A 23,987-nucleotide genomic window follows, 5' to 3' on the forward strand; every position below is an offset into this window, starting at 1 on the left:
CATAATTTTGTGGCTATTTCTGTGGATGGTTCATAAAAAATAAAACCTAAACCTGGCATTGGTTTCCATTCAATTTTATCCTTGCTCCTCTCTTCCTTAACTTCTTTCTTTGACCAGGAGAGGGGAAGGGAGAAACCACTCAGGGAAAGCAGGCACTAATGGAATAAATGAAAACCTGATAAAAGGAAAAGAAGAGAATCCAAGTTTAATTTCCATTGGAAACCTAAAGCTCAGACAGGACAGGATACAAAAGGCAGCTGTGTTTTCAAGGAGTGAATAGGGAGAGAGATAAATGCCTTAGCTAGGGATGTGTGTCAGCAGCCCTGCCCTGTCACCGTGTGCCCCTGCTGAGGTGCCAAACCCGAGAAAGGGGCACAGATCTCCAAGCTGTGACCAAGGGTTGGTGTCAGATTCCCTGCAAGCCCACAGGGCTGTGTGGTGAGGGAGGATGGGCTGGGGAGTGAATGGGAGAGGGATCTGCTGAGGCTCCAGGACTGGTGCCCAGAGGAGGACACAAGTATGGCTTGTCCTACCTCTGACCCTGTGCTTTGGGATGGGAACGAGCCATGAATTTCTGTGATCTGTGTGGGAATGGCCCCAGGGTGGCATCTGGCTGCAAGGAGCATACTGAGGTGGGGAAAAGGTCTAATAAGGCTATTCAAACCTAGAATATTCCTACTGGTATTGTGCTCCCCCTTCACACCAGTGTCCACGCCAGCCACACTGGCTTTGGGCTACAGGGACAAAAGCATGCCTGGCCTCTGCGTTTCTCTGTTTGGTAGAAATCCTCCTCTTCCACCTTCCTGTGGAAACAGCTGCCCTTACATTTGAACCTTTCCCGGCCGGGTCATTGCCGGGAGATCCGGGATGCCGAATCACCTCGGGAACGCCCGGGTGAGCAGCGCATTCCCCACAGGCCTGCAGCGAGCAGCAGAGTCTGCCGGAGCCCCCCGCCCTGCCCTGCAGAGCAGCTCCAGGGACCGGGGGAGGCTGCAGCGCGGGGCTGCCGGGGCCCGAGCTCAGCCCCAGCGAACACGGGGATTTTCGGGGAAAGACTCAGCCTGTGCGGAGATCCCTCCCTTGTCCTTTGACCCTGTAGCCACGGGTAACAGGCTCCTTCGGCAGAGAGGGTATTAAGGTGAGGCTTAATAGACGTCTGATGAGGATGTGCCGCCACTTCCCGTTCTAATTGGCAGCACAGCCTCATTAAACACCTGGGAGGGGTTGAGGTGTGAGACACCTTCCGCAGACACAGCTGAGCTGAAAGCTGCTGCTTCCAGCGGGTGGTGAGAAATCACTTGATTATTTAAATACATGTACCTGTCTGCAGTGGCTGGGAGGTGATATTGACCTTTTAAAGCACTTGTTGCACCTCTGCTTTATCACCTCCTTGGAAAAAAGCGGCTGGGGGCGGGGGGAAGAGGGAAAGAAAACTATGTACACAAACATTTCCATTTGCTCAGAAAATTCCTTTGAAAGATCAGGAATTCGTTTTGCTGTTCCCGATTGCTCCTTTATTATCTGATACTGATCAAAACTGGAGTTTTGATCGAACACTTGCAGCGAGCGCGGCAGTGCCTCAAGAACCGCTCAGCCCGCACTGCCTCGCTCGGCCACCAGGTGTCGCTGTGCCCGGTCCGGCCGCGCTGCCCCCGCCGCGGAGTTCGTCCTCTGTCCATTGTGGGCACATTTATTTATTTTAATTTACTAATTGCTTTGTGTCCAGGAAGAGCTGCAATTCCGTGATACTGCCCACGCATCCTGCACTGCCACAGGCTATACGAGCACTCAGTAAGACATAACAATAGACAGAAGTACTGGCCCAGGCATTCTGCACACACAAACCTCTGCCGAGCGTCTCCATATCCTTCCAGGACCTGTCACAAATCAGAAATAACTGCTCCTGCCAGCTCTCTCCATAACCTCTGCCCAGCGCCTGGAACCAGGCAGTCCTAAACATATTTTTTTCCCTGTCTGAGTTAGATGCACACATAAGGGTGGAAAGATGAGGTTCCTGTCCTTCTTCAAGCTGCCAAACCCAACACATACATCACTGACTGCAAGAGAAGACAGATGGAGCAAACAGTGGATTGGAATCTTTTATTCAGTAATCAGTCCTGCTGTGTGGGTAACATCTTAGCAACTGGAACCCAAGTATGCAAAAATACTGAGTTTTCACAGTGAAAAACCAGACAGTATAAAATATTCCAGTATTGCCTCTTAGAACCATTATTGAAATAAGACCTCTGTTTCAAAGGCAACGTGCTTATTTATTGTTTGTTTTCTATGCTTAACCCCTCCCCCCAAAACACTTATTCAGACAGTTACCCTCCTCAGCCCCGCGTTACCCGCACGTGCAGTGGGGCAAGAAACACTTCACAAAATCCCTTCCTGATTTCCAAATGCTCATTGAAGAACATCCTCCCAGCGGTGCCAGGCTCCAGGAAGACGCAGGTGATGGGAACACGGAGCTGTCCTGGTGCTACTGCACTGGGGCCAGAGGCTCCGTCTCCCGGAGGAGCCAGCGCAGAGCCTCGTGCCGGCCTTGCCTCTCCAGCTCTGCTCCCACCACGTCCCTGCACTTCTGGTGGTACTCGTTCACCCAGTTCCGCTGCAGAAACGGAGGGGCAGGATATTCAGCATGAGCACAGAGGAGAGTTCGTGACCTTACAAGTTATGTATAGCCAAAAACATTTGTAGGCCCTTGTGCTCTTTGGGTCTGAGCTGTTAGGCTGGGCTGGGATCCTGTCCTGAAGAGACACATCTCTATTATGTGGAAGTGACTTGTACATTTGAGGGTAGGAACTGAAGGAATTCGTCCTGGGCTTTCAGAGGAGCCAAGGGTCAATTCAGCTGACAAGTAAAGTCTCTGCAAATCACTGCCTCCAGCAAGTCTGAATAGCTACCTTGGCACAGCTTAATAAATGGCTTTGCAAAATTGTGACTGGACAATGCACTCCTGAGGCACAAGCTGCTCTATTGATCTGAACAGGTAACCCTAGGGCAGATCTTGGTACCCTTCACAGCCCTATTCAGCAAATGGAAATGCAAAAAGGATGATGTGCTGAGGTAAAATAAGGAGTATAGTAGAAAAACAGGATGAAATATGCCATGGAGAAGGTAGTGGGAGACTTAAACAGAAAGCTTAGAGTATGAAGCTGTTCAGGAAATAAATGCTGCTAAGCAGGTATCAGAGAAGGCTGCTCAGAGTTCATGTGTACTGAGCAAAGGGGTGTGCCTGAATGGGACTGGTCACAAGCAGATGCAGACAATGAGACAGGACAGTCATCACTGTTGTCCTTGGGGAGACAGCATGGTAAGACAGACGACTGCCAGAAGCAAATCAAGGCAGGAGTAGGAAAGCGATGATAGCAGCAAGTATCATATTAAGGGAACTACCAAAACAACATTAATTGGTGGGATCCTCACTGTCTTCATCGTATAAAATAGATTGGAAGGATGTCTGAAAAGCTGGTTTAGTTCACTCCCCCACTTCAAAGTGGGTCAAGCTTAAAAATAAGTCAGAGTGCTCAGGATTGCTCTCTGGATCTATGAAATGGAACAATGGCTGTTGTGGCCAGTGGTTCGAGCAAACAGAACAAAATAAGCTGGTTCTAGTGCAAAGAAGGCAATGCAAACCTGTTTTACTTACCTCCTTTTCTGTCAGCAAATTAACATCAATCATTTTTGTCTGGATTGGAACCAGGGTTAAGGGTTCAAAGGTCAGGCTGCCTCTGTTTTTGAAATTGTACTGCAGCAGAAAGACAGAGATTGTACAGTTTTAGAAACAGCTCCACCCTGATCACACTTACTCCTTGGTTATGTCATCACTACAGAATAACCAAGGTAACATTCAGATGAGAGGGTAGCAACTTACAGCATTTTTCTTAAAGCTCAAACAAAGAATCTTTATATAAACCTTAGTTACTTCTTTTAATGGTTCCTTTCTAAAGGTGAAAATTGTACAGGACTTCAGCTTGATGACTACATGATCATTTTCAGTCTGGTATTTCTAAAAGCATAACCCAGCCAGACTGGCAACTATAATGTCAAAATCTGCCTGTAGTTTTGTTTCTACTGCACTGACAGCTCCCTACCACAGAGGAAAATCCCAACATGAGATCAACCAGTTCTATCTACAGCAATAACTCCAACGAATAAAGTTGCTTCAACACACAGACAGAAAACAATTTATAACAACTCTCACACACACATTTCAACCTATAGAAACTCTGCAGAAGCAAAACTGCCTTTTGTGCTCCCATTATCAGGGGAGACTTAGAACCAGTGTTCATCAATAAGGGGTTTTGGAGACCAGGAATCTTGAGTAGGACTTAACTGTCTGCAGCATAGCCCCACATCAAGTTCCAGTAATTTATAAGCAGCAAGTCATGGAGAAAGGTGCACTGTGAGCAGGTCATTCACCTTGGTTTCAGCAGGGATGACAAGGACAACGTTTTCTATTCGGATCCCAAAGGACCCATCTTCATAATAGCCAGGCTCTGCAGAAACAGACAGTAATTAACTAAGCCACATTGCTGCAATCTGCAAGTACTTATCCCCTATGGCCAAGCTTCCCCTCTATGTCTCTAGTCCACTGAAGTCACTAAGCAATCTTGACATCAGGCAACCACAGAGGCAAATTTCTGACGCTACTAAATCTGCACAGAAGCCCCGAGCAAGGTGACAGCAGAAGTTCTCAAAGAGAGAAGAAACAAGACAGACAGCCCTCAAGCTTCAGAATCTCCTTGGAATTCAAGAAAGCACAGAACACTTGTGTTCAAATATCAGAAACTCTGAAAATATTAATGTCTTCATGAGCAGGTAACCCCTTCCTCAAAACACTCTTTTAGAGACTGTTTCCCTGACTTCCTGAGAGGACTTTGCAGCCCTGAAGGAATGTAAGTCTCTCAGCAAACCCCAGCAGGCTGTTAATTTACTACTGGAAGAATAAGGCATGCAAAGATTTAACAGCTGCCTCAAATAGCCCATAGCAAAGACAGGATTAGCTCCTGAAAGCTTGGTGTCCACCTTGTACTGCAGCCAGTTCTTCCAGAGTATGCCAGAGCCAGCTGGTCAGCACAGCTCTTCTGAGGCTGTGCTGCAGGGAGCAGTCCTGCAGCACCCCACTGCAAAGGTGCTTCATGGAAGGTGAAAAGCTGATGTGAGGGTCTTTACCTAGACAGCTTAAATGACAACTAAACCAGCAAGCTGAGGAGGCAGGCCCAGAGCTTTTGATCCAGCCTTTCCATCAGTCACATTTATTCCTTCTGCATCTTGAAGAGCTTGGTCCCTCCCCAGTGACCAGAGAGAATCACCAGTGCTAAATACCATCAGAGACAATCATGCCAGCCTCCAAGGGCTCATCTGCAAAGGTTTTGTAGCTAATGCCACAAGGACCCTCGTGCACGTTTAGGAAAGAGCCAACTCCATGTCCTGTCCCGTGCAGGTAATCCAGGCCACAGTCCCACAAGGCAGAGCGGGCAAAGGAGTCTAGAAGGTGACCTGCAGACAGACAGGGAGAAAATTCAATCAAGTCAGGCTCCCTCAGAGACACTGAGAACCATGCTGAAGTTTCAAACCTGGAAAACATGCAAAAAAAAAGCCGCAAAAAAAAGAAATCTACCACCACCCCCTCAAAAAGCCTCATCACCCACAAACAAATCAAGTCATTGGATGGCTAGAAGTTACAGGGCAGATTTGTCAATTCTGACATTCAGTCCCTTTCTCAGGTGAAGAGCTCTTCTCTCTTCCATTACACAGGTCTTCAAGAGATGGTTGTAACAGTAACATTGCACTGCTGCTTGTTCTACTGACATTTTCAGGAAAGAATCTAATGGTTAAAAGTCCCACAGAGAATTCAGTACCCGTCTTAAAAGGAGCTGCACTTATTGAACTGAAACTAAGAGACCTGCCAATTGTGTTTGGCAGACTAATCCAGGCTTTTTTGCCTGGAAGGCCACTCATTTCACACAGTTTCTACCAGGGGGCACAGAATTTCTGTTGCCTGCATGTGACACCAAGCCCATGCATCCAAATTCAGATACCCTTCAGTTTCAGTTTGGGTTTTTCATAGCCCTGTGCTGTTGCTTTTACCTTACCTACCCAAGAATGCAAATTTGAAGAAATCTCTAAAAAGAGCTGGTTTTGTATAAGGTGTGACCAGGGAGAAAATATCATCCAGAGTGGATGATATGTCACTACTTCTCCTGCACAAAATAATAACTCCTTTGTGTGTCATATTCCCATATATTTTCCCACTGATACAAGAGATTCCACAGTAATTGGAAGAGAATTAGCCAGTCCTTGTGAAGCTGGAGAGTGACCTCTCACTTTGATAGGGCCATTAGTAAAGAATAAAGACAACCTCCAAGCACATGTGTTAGAGCACCACTGAGTGATGAAAGTCACTATCACCCTAGAAACAGAGCGCTTACAAAATCCTTCAGACTGCCTGCCTCAGAATTTTCAGCACTGGTTGATGCTGAGACAGAAGGCATCAGTAATCCAGAATCCAAAGTCTTGTGATGGAAACAGACAGTACAACAACACCTGCCTGGTCTGCCTATCTGTCAATCATAACATTGTTATCAGACCACTTAATGGTTCTTCAGAGGTCAAAACACTCCAACTCACCAACCCACCTTTGGTTCCATTTGGGAAGATGGCAGCACTGACAGCTATATGTCCCTTCAGGACATATGTGAAGCATTCCTGTCAAAGAAATGTGTGCCATAAGTAAAGAGGGAAAGGAAAAGCTTCGTATTCCCCAAGAAGGAAAAGAGAGGATGCATCTTGTAGCCAACTGCAAAGGATATGGAAAAACTTGCTCATGCTCTTGTGTGGCTGGTAATGCCAAAGCAAACCATGAGCAGAAGGAGTTTAGATCACTCTGAAGATCCCTCTCCAGTAACTACAGAGAGACTATCACAAACTCAGAGTGCAGGTTTAGCAGCAGCATTCCCCTGATCTACATGACTGATTCTCTTTGTGGCTGTACTTTTACTTCCTGGGCACACCTTACAGCTTATTTTTGTCACTAAGTGAACTTTAATAATGAAATTAGTTTTAGTTAAGACTAATAAAAAGTTTAAAAAGCAATTTAAAATAAACAAAATTACATTGCTAAATTTCGAACACAGACCTTTTCAGGTAAGTCTGAGACTGATTTTTTATATCATACACTAGGCACAATCTGACTGGAGCCTTGCATCACACACTGAGCTTTGCATTAAATTAGACCCCCCTGGCTCCCTTACTGGACAAACCAGTAATGTTTATCCTCAATCTGCTGATTTTCTTATTTCTTAGAGGAAATGTGTTATTTTGAGGATGAGAGCTGTGCATTTTAAGTTAGAAAGGTGTCAGTTCTCTAGAACAGTTTATGTTTTGGAAGTCTGAAGTATGACAGTCTCCTTTTCAGTCCTTATCCAAATGCTGCCACATACTGGTAAATAAATGGTAACTCCATAGAGAACTTTGACTGCATAGCAATAGAGCACATTACTAATTTAAGCATCTCTAATAATAAGGGTCTGATCACAAACCACACTGTGATCCCAACTTACCTTTTCATAGGCAGATGGTGTGCCAAAATGCATTGTCCTGGTCACATCTGTTGTACCATCTCTTCAGAAGCAAAGATGCAGGAACCAAAGGGATGGGGGGAAAAGAAAGATCAAAATGAGAATGCACAGGAAACCCAGTCACACTGCAGCAAACCAACCAAGCTCATAAATGGATAAACTCATCTGCTCTGTGCTACACAAGGCTGATGATGTAACCGCTCCTAATCTCAAAAATTCCTGAACACAATGCCCCAGATGTAGCAATAATGATTTACAATTCACACTGCTATCTTTCAATCACAAGCACCCCAAAGCTCTTCCCAAATTAGAATCTAAATTGCTCATAAAAACGATGCTAATTTGAGGTTTAGCAACAGGTACCTGTCCATTGAGAACAGGCCAAATTCAGCCTATTTGTATGGAAGGTGATTCACTAAAAAAGCTTTAAAACACACATTTGTGCAAAAATGACAGCTACCAGCTCAGAAAAGGGAAGTGTAAGGGGGGATAGTATCCCTTTCATCTTCAGAATGTCTTGTGCTAAGATTTCTGCAAATCACCCTGCATTTGGACAGGGGTTAATCTAATACATCAGAAACTGGCTCTAAGTTCCTTCTGCAAATAGCATTTTCAGCCTGCTGTCAAAAACACAGTGGCTCTTGAAATAACGAGTTCCCTTTGAAACTTGCTCCTGTCCCTGTGCTCTTCCCCAGCACACACAGGCTCTGGGCACAAAGAGCTCACGGTTTAACTTCTCAGCAGGGACAAGCAAAGCATCCCTGTCACAATGCTGTGGTAAGTGCCATTGATGTCCAGCTTACATTGTATCCAAAGGGCTGCTTTTCATAGTGGCACTAAGGAAATCGTTAATTAGGCCATCAGAGGGGAGGAAAAAAGATCTCCTTGTAAAAATCTTATCAAAGGATGTCTGTATGGTTCTTTTTCAAAGCTCTTCCTGACTGACATAACAAAAAGGCATAGCTCTAAAGACAAAGCCCATTTCAAAGGAGCAGCCAGGCTTGTCCTGCATCTTCCTGAACAAGCCACTTCTCATCTATTTACACTGGTTAAAAACATCACTTCTTTCATTTTCCATGGAGTCAAGAGTTCCACAGTAAAGGAACTGAGGCCACTGAATGGCACTGTCAAAACAGCATTGAGTGAGTTTTCAGACATGATTCCCTCCCAAAAACATACCCAAGAGGCCACTGGGATGAGGAACCCTGACTCTGAGTCTCTCTGAAAAGGCAGAGAGGGCAGTGCTGTCCTGCTTCTTCACCCCACCTTGTCCTGAGCTCAACATCAGTCAAATCTGCCCACAGGGCAGATCCTGGCAGGGCAGGTGCCTCACCCAGCTGTGCAGGCTACTGAGTAGGCAGCCCAAGGCTAAGCCAGGGCAGTCAGGCCTGCTCCCTGCTCCTGCAACTTAATACCAAAACCACCAGCTAAAGCACAGCTCCCATCACTGGCGATGGATGGGACTCAGATGGGAACTGTACTTTGACATCTTGTCCCTGACCCCAGCAAGGCCTGTCAGCAGCCCTGATCTGTCTACTCAAACCTCCACACTGCCTTGCTTGCCAAGGCAAATGTGAGCTGACCCTGCAGAGGTCATGGGGAAAGAACACCTGGCAGCTCAGCTCATGCACTCACTTGTACTGTGCTCCTGAGTCCAGGAGGTAGATCTCGTTCACCGACAGCGTTCTGTTGGTCTCAGGAACTGGCCTGTGCAGTTAAACACAAAGGGTTTTGTTCCACAGTTTTAAGGTCTCCAGCCCACATCTGCAGTCCAGAAACCATATTAACTACAAGCTTGGATGTGCTGGCTCTGATTTCTTGTGGCAGTGATGGAAATCCCACACATGCTGAGCCAGGGATCATACTGAGGAGAGGATTTGTATACAGCAAATGGCACTACAGTACAGAGCTTTGCTGCTTCCAGCATAGCCCTCAACATCTGCTTCTGGATGTATTTCAGAACAGTTGTGGCACTTCATACTCATCCTTCCCAGACTTCCAGCCCCAAAATAGCCCCTTCCTATGGCCCTGAGCAAATCAGCATCATAATACATGCATGCTGCCAGCAGAGAAAGATCTTTACTTAGTAAGGAGTAAAGAAAGATAGCAAGCAACATCTCCCTGGAGTACTCTGTTGTGACTCCATGGGGAACTGAGACAGCTCATTCCAACCATGTTTGCTGAAGGTTGAAAGGAGAAGCTGTGTTTCTCTTACTTGTAGTGAATGATGGCTCCATTTGGACCTGTGCTTGATATGGTAGCAAAACTCAACTCAACAAAGTCTTTCTGCTGACTGAAAGAAAAGATTGTGATCACTACAACACAATTGAGAGGAGCATACCAAGCACCTAGGGCACATGGAGGGCCCCATCCTCAATTTCACATCACCTCAGCCTTCCCCTTGGCCTTGAAAGCCACCTAGACAAGCAAATTTGGGTAGAAGAAATGTACAATTTGAAGCCCTCTTCTCCCAGCCAGCTGTTTTCCAGATCTACTCTTTCCTTAAAGGAAGAAAATTCACAACCCAAATCACCCAAGAATATATGTGCTGAACAATTTCTACTTTGTTACTTATTTACTCAAAGGCATTTTAGAGGTCCTGCTGATGTACACATGGGAGTAACTCTCAAAATAAATGGTGCTCCTTCTCTATCAGAAGAGGAAGAAATCTGACTTTGAAATATACATTTCTCTGTGGTAAGGAAACAACTGCCTTGTATTTAAGTGTCCTAACCTGCAGTACTCCTCATTGCTATCTCAAAAGGAAAGTGGACAGGATCCAGTGGGCTGGGACTTGTATTTCCCAAGAGACCCAATTCTTCCCAACTCTTTCAAGTTTTCAAATAAATCCATTTGAAAAATATTAATTTATATATTTATATATAAATATATATATTTAAAATATATCTGCAAGTGAGATGCATTTCTAAAGAATAAAATAAAAACAATGGATAAAGAATGCCACCCAGAAAACCTCCTCAGAATAGATTTACTTTTTACCTGCGGAACTCCTCTGCTTTGTCTGCAGCAACTATTTCTGTTACTGTTCCCTTTGGGACCTGGTGGACAAGAACATGGGCTGGATTAGTGCAAACAAGCAAAGAAAACCCTAAATGCTTAATGGGTCTTGTCTGTGCCTTATGAAACCCTGGAAGTGGCTTCTTTCCAGGTTTTCTGTCCTCATTCCTCAGTAATGACAAACACAAACCCAGCAACATTGTGCAGGGCATTTGAGAAGAAGGAAGTGGAGATGGTCACAGCAGGACTGCTGAACCCTGACTAGGGAGCAGTTAGTGCAGTACTAACTTCACTGAGATGTGCACAGGCAACATCTCACAAGGCAGCATCTCTTCACAGTCAGGTGACACTAAGCTTAAATAGTTCTCTTTAACAGCCCATGCTGTTAGAAATTTTATGCTGTTAAATCAGGAATGGAAACAGTTGCAGAAAAAACAAAGCGTGTTAAATTTTACTTTAGGCATTTGATAAATTCAAACCTGTGACCCAGCTTCCCCTGGACTGGAAAACAAGTGAAGCAAGGCAAGAGCTAGGTTTCATAACCCCTGAGGCTGACTTCTTGAGGTACTCAGACATGTAAAAAGGCACCTTCTGGAAGTCATCAAGCCTTCTCCATAAATAAAGGCAATAGACTCAGACATGCAGTGGCACGGCTTAGTAAGTTGCTGTGTAACACCTGGCACTCTGCACATCCACTGAGTACTTCTAACCCAGTGAATACACAAATAATTTGTTTTTATCCCATTTCCACTGCATCTCCCATTCATAAATGCCAAATTTGTTCATACTGGCAGACAACACTGATTATCATGAGAATAACTCCAAAGTATTGTATGAAGCTGAGTATTATTTCATGATTTACACTACCAAATCAGCACAAGACAGCATTACCACTACACTAAGCCTGCTCAGGTAATTTCTCACTTGTCTGTATAAAATGAATGGGAGAATGTTTTCAAAAAAAAAAATTCAGCCTTGGACAAAAGCATGTTTGAAATCCTCACAAAAAAACCCAAACCACCAGATAAACGCCCAACTGTTTCCCTACTTTTAGTAAAGGCATTATAAAGACTAACAACAAAGTTTATGATAATGAATGATTTTACACAGCAATAGAACCTTCAAGTTAAAAAAAGTTATACAATACCTCTTTTTCCAGCCAGTTAAAGAGCTCACACAGGGCAACAGCATCTTTAATCTGTGTTAGAATAGGCACAAGAAAAGGCAATTGAGAAGGAGAAGATTTATCAAGCCTCAGTATGAACAGGTTTTGATGCAAAAGCATTCAACCTGTAAGTTTCAGAAACACAAACTAAGAGATAATCCAAGAGGTATTTTCAGGTTTTGCACCATGTAATTATTACATATTATAATATGAACACTGGAAATTTACCTGGAGAGCTAAAAGAATGTTAATAATTACTGCTGGGACATATCTTACTGTGTGAAGTCTGGCTTTACCCCATACATCACTTTCAAGACTATTTTCCTTTAGCAGCCAAGATCTTGCATCTCAGATGGCAGAAGGCAACCACACGACACATCTGGTGATGTGACAGGGGAACGTGTCCTTTGGGCACACAGCCACCACACAGTCTCTGTCACACAGCTTCTGGATCTCTTGCCTTATGACCCCCATTTTTGTTCCTTTTTTTTCTGCGTGCTTGCAGCATGTTGGGGCAAGAAGCAGGAGATGTGTACAAGAACAAGGCACAATTTTGTCCTCAGGTGGCAGGTGACAAAGTGTCTCTTCTCAGTACAACTATTTTTACTTCCCTTTAACTAATAGAGAGAGAAAAGCATTGAAATAGAAAGTACTGGTTCCCAAAAAGCCGCAGAAAATATGGGACAAGCCCAAAACTGTCAGCCCTGCTTCAACTGGCACATTTCTCTTATTGTGAAAACTGCTGCTTGAAAACTAACAGGAGATAAACAAGAGAAAAGTTCAGCCCCACCATGAACCTGTCTCACAGGCACATTGCTTGCTTGAAAATATGAAGCTTCCTGGAAAATCAGCCTCATTTCCAGTATCATGATGGCAAGACTAAGAGAGTGCTTTGAGGACACTGGCTGCTTCTGAACATCTTGGCCTGATCTTTGCACCATGTGTCGAAGAATTTCTGTGTGTTATTTAGGCTGTGTTTATTCAAGTGATAACAATTTAAAGACTCCACTGACAAAGACAACAGAACTAGCAAAGGGGAAACAACATCCCTTTAAGGGCCCACACTGCAAAAAACATTTCTCAAGTCTGCACAGTCTTCCCACAGAGCAAAGCTGTTTCCTCACACTATTGCAAATGTTGTTCTTCAAGGGAATGCAAAACAAGCAAAAAACCTGCTTCAACAGCAGTAGATGTCTGACAGAAGACCTTTTTTATCCTGCCATCCAAATTCTTATTTGCTTTTTATCCAAAACATTAAAACTGAAAGGAAAATGTTACTTCTTTCCCTTAAAGTAAAGCAAACCTGTTGCCATGTGCAAGGAGACACTCAAGGCTTCACTTACATGTGCTCTTCTCATGCCTTCTGTTTCTGCTGCATTCTTCACAGCTTTTGCAATGCAGATGGGGGTATATGGGGTGAGGTATCGGTAAGCCTGCAGCAGAAGGACAGGGATTACTTGTGGATTAGTCAGACTACATAATCCTACAGATTTAATAACTCAGCCTGGCCACAATTTGTACTTTGGCAGCCTCTCTCAACCTTCAGCACTGTGAGATGCTGGTTGCCAACAGTCAGCTAAGTGCACTGGGGACCAGAGAGGAGAAACAGTCCCTGACTGAAAGAAGAATAGCCATAGGGAAATCCAAAGAACTAAACAACAGCTTGTCAAGCAGGGTGAAGACCTGCATATCCTAAATACCATATATCTATATCAATGTGCCATAGATTCCTGTTGCTGATGGACACTGAAGGCCTAGAGGCCAATGAGAAACACTAATCCCTGATGCTATGGTAGAACTTAGGCTGTGGAAATGACCTAAAAGACACCTTGATTTTTTACCTGACAGCCACCCTCAAGTAGCAGGGAGCAAAGGTACCCAGCCCAGGTACCAAACACTGAGCACCACCACTGCTAATGATCAGCAGCTCTGACAAACACATCAAGAACTGAGGAAACATGAAAGGCCCTTGCAAAGCTCAGCTTTACATGCTGCCAGTTTTGAAAGGAGCTTACATCAGTGGTTTGAGACAAAGCTCTCCTGTGCTTGGATGGGGTGACCCTGCATTAACAACTAGTAACTGATCCCTTACTACTGCACACTTCCCCAAACACCAGCTGTCCTTAGATTAGCAGGAATGCTTGGCTGGTTTCAGCACATCTTCAGAAATTCACCAGCTGAGGTGACTTGCTCAAATCTCTTCACATTTGGCATCAGAAAAAGAACCAAGTCTTTTGCCCAGTTCTCTGCCCTACCCATTATATATCAGGAGATGGGATGACACCTACAGAAGCACAGCCCAAGCAACATGCTGTTTCCTACTTTAAATGCATCAGCATACAAATATATATCACTCAAATTCAAGGAAAGGCCCAGTAGATCCTCTGCAAAGACTAAATTCACATAAATCCTACAGGCTTACAATTCCCAAATTCTTAAAAACAGCAAAACAACTACACTACATAATGCAGAAACTAAATTACAGAAGAAGTCACAAAAAGTCAGAAAAGTCCTTTTATCAGTCAGAATAAATAGTCAGATTCTTAGTTTGGCTTGCCCTTTATAGATACTGGTAAGTACTATCAATCTTCTGTGAAAAGTATATTTACAGGCAGCTATAAACAAATCTGTAAAGGGTTTGCAGATCTGTGTTTAATAATGGAATGGATTTTTGCCAGTGTCAATATTTGGCTCTGATGGAGACAGACAGTAGATGGACTTCCAGTACTGGTGTTCTTCACACCAGCTGAGCAACTGGCCTAGAGTGCTTTGAAGTGGTGGAGAGCCAGGGAGGAACTAGAAAAACTCTGGCTCTTTCAGTGACTCTCTAAGTGGCTTTTAATCAAGACATTTCAGTCCTCCTTGCCTGCTTTCTATTGCACAGAGCTCCTTGAGGCAGGTACTCTCCCCATTGCACACAGGGCATGCAGCACTGTAATGACTCAGAACCAGCCAAAACTTCCAGTGCTCACAGAATAATGTCACTCCAACTCATTATATTCCTTTCTCTAGGTCAGACCTTCTGTACTTCTCCATAGGGATACTGTACATGAATCAACTACAGCAGCTTACCCAAACTGGGGATAGACCACTGACTGCAACTGCAGCAAGGGGCTTTCTACTCTGAAGTCAAAAGAACAACAATTTATTCTGAATGCTCCATAGACACTATGCTGTCAGTATTCTGTATTAGGAGGCCTAATACAGAACTGATGGTGTCTGAATATTTAACCCTGGACAGGGACAAAAACCTGTGTATTTACTCACAGTGTCTGTTAGTTACTAGACATCACTATAAACTGGATGGTATTCCAGAGAATGTGATCTCTAGCAAACAAGAGATGTACACAAGATGCATGGAAACCAGCTCATTTGTCCACAGTTGCTGTGTCCTTCCTTCCCCAGGTATCTTTCATGGCTATTAGAATATTAGTTGGACAGAGGAAATCCCAGACAGCAAGTTCAAAAGGATAGCAAGACACAGCATGTATGGCTGTGCAGAAATTATTCTGATGCTACAACTGTCCCTCAGCAGATGCACTAAGTGCATGGACAACCAGTGCCTGCAGGTTATCTGTGTCCTCACAAGATTCCCTGCTACAACAACTGTCATCTTATCCCTCCTGCCTTCAGTAAAGGACATCACATATTGCCTGATATCCTCAAGCCACTGAACTAAATAAAGGCAACCACCCTCAGACACTCAAATCAAGCCAAATGCACTCTCCCACAAGTCCTGCTTAACTTTCCTGCTTCAATTTCTGCAAGTTCCCAGGTCTTGCTGCTCATCCACATGAGGCTGATGCTCCACCCATGGGCAGAATGACCTGAGTTCACCCTGCTGACTCTTCCCTCCCCTCTCTCACTGAACTTGTTTTATCTTAAGCTGACAATTCTTTGGATAAATCGGCTTAGCGAGTTGGAAGGGCAGCTCCAGCAGGAGCAACCCCAGGATTAACAACCCCTCAATACCTCAGCATGGCTGGGTCCCTTCTGCACAAGCTCCAGCCTGCATTGGGTTTTGCAGAGGGGAAACTGAGGCCAGCTGCCCTCATTAACACCCTTGCTAACCACAATGAGCAGAGAAGAGAAAAGCATTTTCCCCTGCTAGGGCCACTGACCTTGGGAATGGCCTCAGTCAGAGCATAGCTGGCTTTGTCACTGAGCCACACTTTCTCCTTGGGTGAGAGGCCTGCACCAACAGCCTGCAGCTCCGACAGGATAGATCCATAGGGCAGCACCTGGATTTTGAACTCGGGTTCCAGGGTGGAGTCAAGCTGTAAGTGCTCTCTCACAGCTGGGTCCATCATCCTGTCACCATCAATGAAGAGCCTGAGAAACAAATTGGAGAGATCAAATAGGTGAGACAACATCTAACAGTGGCTGGAGTAAAGGAGGGAAGGAAAAACCATTCTGGCAACATTTTAGGGAGAAAGGAAATCATGAATTATGCAGTCTACTTTGTCCTATGTCATTTTAACCACCAGCTTTAACACAGTTTAAATCCCAGCTTGAAATTAAGATGTGCCACCCCAATGAGAGGGAGGAGCTGATAGCATTTCTATTTGTATGACATAGTCAAAATGGCTACATCCCATCACTGTGCTTGAAACAGGAAAGTAACAGAGGCAAGTAACAGCCTCTCTCTAACTTTTAAGGGCACCATCTGGAAAGAGAAAAGCTACTGTAGTTCTAAGTATCACATTGCTCTCACTTTCACCGAGTTGAAAAGTTCAGCTCAACCTTCATACAGCTTGTACTCACCCACCCAGCTAGGTTTTACCTTAGATGGATCTAGGTAGCAGCTTACAGATGCCTCCAAAGGAACTGTGCTTGCTGAGGCTCAATATATGGGGCAGTCACAGGAAAGAAGCCTTCTGTTATAAGCCCTGAAACTTTCCTGCACTGTCCCTGCAGTTTTGAAGTGACTCAGCAATTAGACTTTTCCCTAAAGTTTGTAATGTCCAGGCCAGCCACATTTCACCCAGAGCTCCAAAGGCCCTGAACATTATCTCAGGGTGACAGACAGAGGACTCTGCCATCATGCCCAAGGTCACCCAGCAAGCCAGCCAAGGTTCTGAGGAGTGCAGCAGAGCTCTTGGCTGCCTCTCTAGCTCTGATCAGGGGAGGAGGGTAACGAGTGTTGGAGACAAAAGAGCTCAGGAAGGACACTAAAGTACCAAGCATAGGTGGTTTTGAAAAGACAAATACTTGGCTAGAACAGCTCTCCCCCAGAAAAATGCATCTTGGGGAAGGGAATACAAGCACCTGATTGTGTTCATTCCTATGACGGCGTATGCAAAAAACACAGGATTGTACTCGACATCAGAGCCTCGGAGGTTGAAAAGCCCTGAAAAATAAGAACGCCAAGAATCACAGTCCTGGTTCATCTTCTGCAACATCAGAGAAAGCCAAAAATAATCTCACAAAAACACAGGCAAGCAATGAGACATCGTGGGTGCAGGCTGTGAGTCCAGCTCCCACCCAGCTGTCCCACAGCCTGCTTCATTCCTGGCAATCCCAAATTTGTGCCAGGAGATGGCACCAGAACCACAGCATGAACACTCCCGGGTGTTTAAACTGGTGTTAAATTTCTAAAGGAGGGCTGGCTTGGAAAAAAGCAGGTACAGGCAAGGAAAGACAAGGACACGAGTACCAAAGGTAGGGTCTGCCCTTTCTGGTCCGTGCAATGCAATAAAAGCTCACTTTGTAACAGCCAGAAAACTTCAAGGTTACAAACTATCATTTCATTCCAATCCTTTTGACATTTGAGGTAAGAGGAAAACACAATAGGCAAGACTACAATACCCCAAAAAGGCCTCTCATTTGGGCCCCTCCAATATCTCAGATTCAGACTGTACAGTCTTAGCTATTTTTCACAAAGATTTTGTCCCACACAACTCCGGGCAAAGTCAAGAGGAGAAGTGGATATCCAGCATCTCTAAAATCCTGATTTTAGGGTCAAATAAAAACTCCAGGGTATCCAATTAGCTGAAATAAGTTACTCAAGCCAATAAGGCCAGCCAGCAGGACAGCTGGGAAAAGAACCAACATGTCCTAAATTACAACCCAGCACTGTATTCATCGAACTGTGCAAATTCTGCCATGAAAGTAAAAATAGAGCTTAATTCTCTCCAGGGAAGCAGCAGGTCACTTGAATGCAGGAAAGAGACACAAAGAACTTTTTAGTGCATGGGTACAAACTTCCTCGCTCAGCCAACTCCCAATGCAGTAAGAAGGCAACAATCTCCTTTGTGGCTCTTTTTCTGTCCCCAGAAACTTGCCTGGAGTTTAACACAGTGAACTGAATTAGATAAAATTAAAACAACTTCTCCCCTTCCCCCTGTAGGATAAGAAATCAACCAGGCACCCGAAAATGAGCTGCTCTCGTGGCCTTCTCTGGTTCATCTTAACACACTTGATTCATAACCAAGCTTCACTTTGCTGGAGACATTTAATCTGAAACCACCTCAGGGCACCAATTTATCATTAATTTAATTGGAGATGCGCCTGAAAAGGTAAGACATACAATCTCTGCTCATGCAGGCCTCCCCAGGGAGGAGTCATATTCACTACTCTCAGAAGTAGTTCTTTCACAAAAAAAAGCTCTTTGCTCAGTGTCCCAGATCCAGAACAGCCCAGGGACCTCATCAGGTTGGCTTCACCCAGTGCCAGGGACATTGTGCTGGCAGTGCTGGAGTGAGGAAAACAGCACCCCCATTTCTACCTTTCCAGATCAGACACGGGGCCCAGGCTGAGCAGCACTCACACCCTGCCAGTGTTACATTCCCCCTACAGCAGTGTGTGCACTGATGATTTCTGCAAAAAGGACACACAGTCCTAGGAACAGCAGTTCTGGGGAAATCACTGCTGTTTCTGGCCATTCTCCCTTCCTACACACTGGGCTGGGAGCCAGGGTGTAGAGACCCAGCCATCCTGGGGCCCCAAACACAGAGGGGACTCTAGTGAGACCCTGGGTTGAAATGATCTGGAAAAACAAGTTGAGCCCTGACATACTTCTTTTAACCAAAGCAGTGGCTGAACACTGGAGAGGTAGAGACTGACTTAAGAAGTTGTGACAATTAGGAAGATTACTGTGAATGTGGTGTACCCCACCCTTGCTTTATGTATACAAAGCCACATGTTGCACTGCTTTGTTTATAGCCCAGACTCCACAGCAGAAAACAGTCTCCATTTTTCCAATGGGTGAGGCAGCATCAGGATATTTAACAGCCAGAAAATCTCACAGGTCTTTTTCTTTCCATCACACTGCCTCAGGCTTTGTGACCTTCTCCCTTTGCCTGGGCTGTTTTTCAAAGGTGGTGATTTGCTGCATTTCCTGGGCCAAAACTGTACTCAGGAGCTGCACTGGTGTAATGAGGCATTGTGCAGAAATACAGGCTTGCTGTTTTTAACTTGTTACCACTGCTGCACTTGCTAGGAAGTTAATTCATGTCTAACAAACATGCTTTCACAAGGGCCTCTCACCCTGGCATGATTCTTCCTTTCCAAGGCAGGAAGAACATTTATTTTGTAGAAAGAACTGAGAAAAGAGATGCAAAGACTTACATGCTACTTCATCCAAGGCTGTTACCACAAACCACATCACTTTCCTCTCAGCCATTTTTGAACGGAGGGCTACAATTTTGTCTCTCCAGCTGACCCCTGCAAAACACAAGAAAAGCTACAGTCTCTAACTTTGTTGGGGATGATGATGTAAACACAGACCAACATATCATAGTTGTGCTCCTCACTCCTTTCTAATAAGTGATATGAACTATCTCAAACGAGCTGCCTTCTAGATGCCTGTGGATTTGTTCTGAAGTCATCCAACTTCTAGAAAATGGTTATTTGAAGTTTTGAGGACAGAGGGGCCATTAGCTAAGGTTTGATCACCTTCTTCACCTATTCACAGTGACCACATTGCGCTGTGGTACTGTTTAACTCTCCTCTGTAAGAGAGGAGCAAAAGGGGGATATAGGGCAATAGGAACAACCTATATCTATTGGGAGTTCAGCTCCTCACCTGTATAACTCAGGTCAAGTGTGATGAGAGGCTTGCAGGGGCGTTGAGGGCAATCTGTCCAGATTGTATCAATCAGGTTTTCTTTGACAGGCACAAGGTCATGGCCAGCACTTCTCAAGACTTTGGACATTCTCTTCCACTGGTCTGCCAAAGGGAATAAAGTCAAGAGTGGGGGCTTTAAGGAACACACATATGTTCAACAACAGCTCTCTTCACAAAGGTCAAACTCAAAATTCAGTCTTCTCCTTTCCTTCCAGCCTCTTTTTCTTCCCATTTCCTTAAAAAAGGCAGCAAAATCTACTGCAGTTACAGTTCCACAAACATGCCACAGAAGCCAGTGGCAGGTACTGAAGCCTCATTCTTGAGCTGAAGAAGAACTGCTCCAGCTGGGAGACAGAAGTCTCTGGAAGAAGCACAGAGAGCTTCTTCCAGCAGAAGAAGCCCTAAGGTTGTCTTCTCCCTCAGTGCAGAACCATGCTAGATCTAAGCTAGACAAGATAAGAGTCACTTCCACACAGCCACAAGACAGGTCCTTAATCCATCTGAACAAGCAAGTATCTCCCCTTGCCTCCAGTGACCTTTGCATTGTGCCTCATGTTCTGAAGCATGAATAGATGGATACTCTGATGTAAATGATACCTCTCCCTGTGTTTCCTACAGGGAAGGCTGCAGAGATCCCAAGGCCACCAAGCAGGAATAACAGCTTGAATTGTGCCTGGGTGTTCTTGCTCACATGCTGACCTAGGCACTCATCACTTTTGTACTGAAGTGCCCATGACAAGCCAAAGCACAGACAAAAAGAGGTGATCAGAATTCTGCTTTTCAGGTAAAGTCACTGCAAGCCTAGAAAGCAGTTCTCATCCCTTGTGCTTTGGAGTCAATGCACTGCAATGTAATTCTTGTGATATGTGGTTAAACCAAAATCCAATTTGTTTTGCATAACAGTTTAACCACCACTACATCTGAAACACGGTTAGCTGCACACCATCAAACAATAGCTCAGCCAGAGAAGAAAGGAAGAAAAATCCAGTTGCACTACCCAGAGTTATGAGTATAAAGTAAAACCAACCTGCTGGGATAATGAAAGGGTCCACTCCCACCTTTGAGCCTTCTGGGAGGACACTCACTAGCCAATCCTCCTGAGTTGGTGTATCTTTCAGACCTTCAAGGATTAAAAAAAAAAGTTCAAAGAAGCAGTCACATTGAAACATTCCCACGTTATGCAAAAAGTCCAAGCTAATGCATTAGATATGTCTACTAATGAATGTCTAGACCCAGAGGCAAGAGTTCTCACAGGACACTAAAGCAGCTGTGTATCCAACATGTCCCAAAGTCCCTGCAAGATGGGATATCCCTACAGCACAAGCTGTACTAGTGGGAAGTGTCTGTTCTTCGTTGATCAGTGGAGCAGTACCCCAAGCTCCTGCATACCCATTTTCATGAGTGTCCAGTTGCTATCCATTTGATGTGCAGCCTGCAGGAAGTAGCGTCCGTCAGTCCACATGGCTGCGTGCTGCTCGGTGACTATGGCAGTACCTAGGCAGGGAGGCAGAAAGGGGATTCAGGTCAGGCAGCCACCATGCAGAGACACAGACAGCAGGGACAGGGTTTGAAATTCACCCTAATTCCCTAAAAGGCACCTCTGATCACTGTTCAAGTTACTCCTTTTTCAGTGGAGATATTCACTGTTTCCCCTGCCCTGTGACCTTCCAAATTCTATCAGAGACAGTATGCACAAGGATGGACCTTAATGAATTGCCTCAGATGAACTCAACTTAAGCAAATCTCAGCCAGCCAGTGGAACTGGGTAAGTAGGGCTTTCCAAACCTTCTGTAACAGAGACTGTGGTCTAACTTGGCTGCTGTCACAGTAACATATACTGTACATCTCTGAATTCCATCCCAGCCTCTTTTGGAGAGGAAGCCTGGGCTCTGGCCACCCACAAAACACAGCTGATAGCAGGCCTGCAGACACGGGTATCACCCCCAGATGTCAGCTGCACCCCTTTCCCAAATGTTACAGCTCTAGCAGAGATGGCTGAACAGGAAACATGAACATAAACTTCTGCTGGTTTCATTGTCTGTCCCATTCCACTGACTCCAGAGGGAGGGATGCAAACAGACAGCTGAGGGGCAGCGACATCCCAGCAAGGCACTCAAGCTGCTTTGCCCTTGACAATACAAAACAAAACAAACCATGGCACAAACTGAAACTGAATCCTAGTCTTTGGAGTCTGTATCTTGACAATACTCTGTCACAAAAAACTGATACTCAGATTAGCAGAGTAGAGTTTCCAATTATTAACTCATTGTCTTCTACCAAATTCCCCCAACACAAACCCCATTTAAGTTGCTTCAGCCTGAAAAGATGAAGCAAGAAACACAAGGTGAGCCCCTGTGTGAAACCTCACTGTGCATTAGGCTGGGAACAGACCTTCCAAGTACATAACAAGGGCAAAATTAGAGAGGAAGGTTATGAAGAGGTTGTGCAGAAGGAGCAGAATTAATACAGGATTCATGTTAGCCATTAACAGCAGCCCACAGTCCTGGATTTATCACCTTCCAAATGAGGTCCCAGAGCTCATAGGAACTGATGAATAGACCCTCCAAACATAGGTACCAGTATTTATTAAAATGATATACAATTAGAGGGGAAAATAACTTCAGCAGACTAAAGTGACTTTCCAACAACCACAGAACAGAGTAATTTGCACAGCTTAGGGTAGAGCTAGGGTAAAAACTAGGTCTCTTGAAACACAGACCTATCCTACAGCCAAGAAAACATCCTGTCTCGGCAAGATAAGCAAACTTTTCCACAGTGCTCAGTTTCCAAATGCAGAGTTTCTGGCCCTGGCTCTGTTCAAACAGAAAGGCCAGCTAAAGCCCATCCACTATTCACCCAGCCCAAACGGGCAACGTAAAAATCTGTTCATACTGGCTGCACATCAAAAGAAATGACCACAGGTTACAGGCACCACATGAAACAGTTAACAGGATTTTACTTTATGAGAGGTTCATTTAGGGGTCACACATTTTGTGAAAACTTGTTATTCCGCTGATATTACATAATTCCAGCGGGTAGCCAAGACATAATTCTGCAGATGCTGAAATGGGAATAAAACAGTCCAAACAAGCTGGATAGATTTTCTTTTCCATCCTGCCTCTATGCCATGAAAGGAACTATTTCTTTAGAGGAAAATTATGCAAGAACCCAAGTTCTGGAAAGGTACCTGCAGAGCCATCAAATCCAGAGATGAACGCCCTTCTGCAATCACAGGGTGCAATGTACTCGCTCTAGAAAACAAAAGAGGCAGCAATTATTTATAGCAGCAGGGGAAAAAAACAATCAGCTGATGACAAATACTTTGATAAGCTTTTTCTCCTAAAGGACACCACAGAGAGAACAAAATGAGTTAAAAATTCCTGGGCTCTATTCCACTGTGATTATACTGTATTTATGTTCAACTGGTGGGTTTTTTTAAGCTGCAGCACTTTTCTCCCACAAACATCTGTAAACACTGAAGTGCTTCAGAGTTTGCAGACGTTTATTTCACACTCAGCCTCCCCTTTGGGCAACAAACAAATCATGCCTTTGAAGCTGCAACGTGAAGGGAAGGGAAACCAGAAGCACCCCTTGTTCTTGGGGTAATCAGCACATAAAATCTGTAAAATTCATTATCTCCACTGAAGCCCCCTCACTTTATAGGCATTTATAAGAATTCCTTTAAGAGTTTTTTTTTCCTGCAATAGTGACACTGAAAGAAAATCATCAAGGTGGTAAGACTGTAAAAAATTTAACACTTGGGACAAATAGATGCTGATGCTTTCACTTCTTCCTTGCCTACTCAAAATCAGACTACAGCCAAAACCACAAAAGCATGGTTTGATGGATGAGAGGGAATAAGAGTTCATCTTCATCCTAAACCTGTTACAACCTGTGTTTCTGGGTACATCGTTTCAAAATGTTGAAGAGCCTGAGAATGCACAGAAACCTGATATTAACAGGAACTGCCAAAATTAAAACAACTGAACCTTCACATGACCCACATGACTTTTTTATGGGATTCCATTCTGGCAAGTTTGTAGGTCAGAACTGCTGAGTAGGCCTGTTAATGAACTAGCGCAAATCAGCAAATCAGCTTAATCCAGGCTGACAGCACTGACGTTTGAGCTGCAAAACCCCTGGATTTGTAC

The 23,987-nt window shown here is 44.6% G+C and overlaps 1 protein-coding gene across 3 annotated transcripts in view; it reads right to left on the reverse strand.

The window, feature by feature from the left end:
- Nucleotides 1-2,085: 2,085 nt before the first annotated feature.
- The window catches only part of XPNPEP1 (X-prolyl aminopeptidase 1), a 30,918-nt gene continuing 9,016 nt past the window's right edge, over nucleotides 2,086-23,987 (reverse strand). For all 3 annotated transcript variants that reach the window (XM_071446117.1, XM_071446119.1, XM_071446118.1), the window contains 18 exons: nucleotides 23,020-23,087; nucleotides 21,226-21,326; nucleotides 20,864-20,956; nucleotides 19,795-19,938; nucleotides 19,339-19,434; nucleotides 17,038-17,119; nucleotides 15,891-16,101; nucleotides 13,113-13,202; nucleotides 11,752-11,802; nucleotides 10,587-10,645; nucleotides 9,802-9,879; nucleotides 9,222-9,293; nucleotides 7,569-7,629; nucleotides 6,645-6,714; nucleotides 5,332-5,505; nucleotides 4,426-4,502; nucleotides 3,653-3,751; nucleotides 2,086-2,611 (listed from right to left, as the gene is read on the reverse strand). In XM_071446117.1, the coding sequence (XP_071302218.1) occupies nucleotides 2,483-2,611; nucleotides 3,653-3,751; nucleotides 4,426-4,502; nucleotides 5,332-5,505; nucleotides 6,645-6,714; nucleotides 7,569-7,629; nucleotides 9,222-9,293; nucleotides 9,802-9,879; nucleotides 10,587-10,645; nucleotides 11,752-11,802; nucleotides 13,113-13,202; nucleotides 15,891-16,101; nucleotides 17,038-17,119; nucleotides 19,339-19,434; nucleotides 19,795-19,938; nucleotides 20,864-20,956; nucleotides 21,226-21,326; nucleotides 23,020-23,087 (1,755 nt within the window). In that variant the 3' untranslated portion in view covers nucleotides 2,086-2,482. The remainder of the gene's footprint in view (nucleotides 2,612-3,652; nucleotides 3,752-4,425; nucleotides 4,503-5,331; nucleotides 5,506-6,644; nucleotides 6,715-7,568; nucleotides 7,630-9,221; nucleotides 9,294-9,801; nucleotides 9,880-10,586; nucleotides 10,646-11,751; nucleotides 11,803-13,112; nucleotides 13,203-15,890; nucleotides 16,102-17,037; nucleotides 17,120-19,338; nucleotides 19,435-19,794; nucleotides 19,939-20,863; nucleotides 20,957-21,225; nucleotides 21,327-23,019; nucleotides 23,088-23,987) is intronic.

The sequence above is a fragment of the Agelaius tricolor genome, unplaced genomic scaffold (genome assembly GCF_023055355.1).
Source record: "Agelaius tricolor isolate 1412-34295 unplaced genomic scaffold, bAgeTri1.0.p SCAF_22, whole genome shotgun sequence".
In the NCBI taxonomy this organism is placed as follows: Eukaryota; Metazoa; Chordata; class Aves; order Passeriformes; family Icteridae; genus Agelaius; species Agelaius tricolor.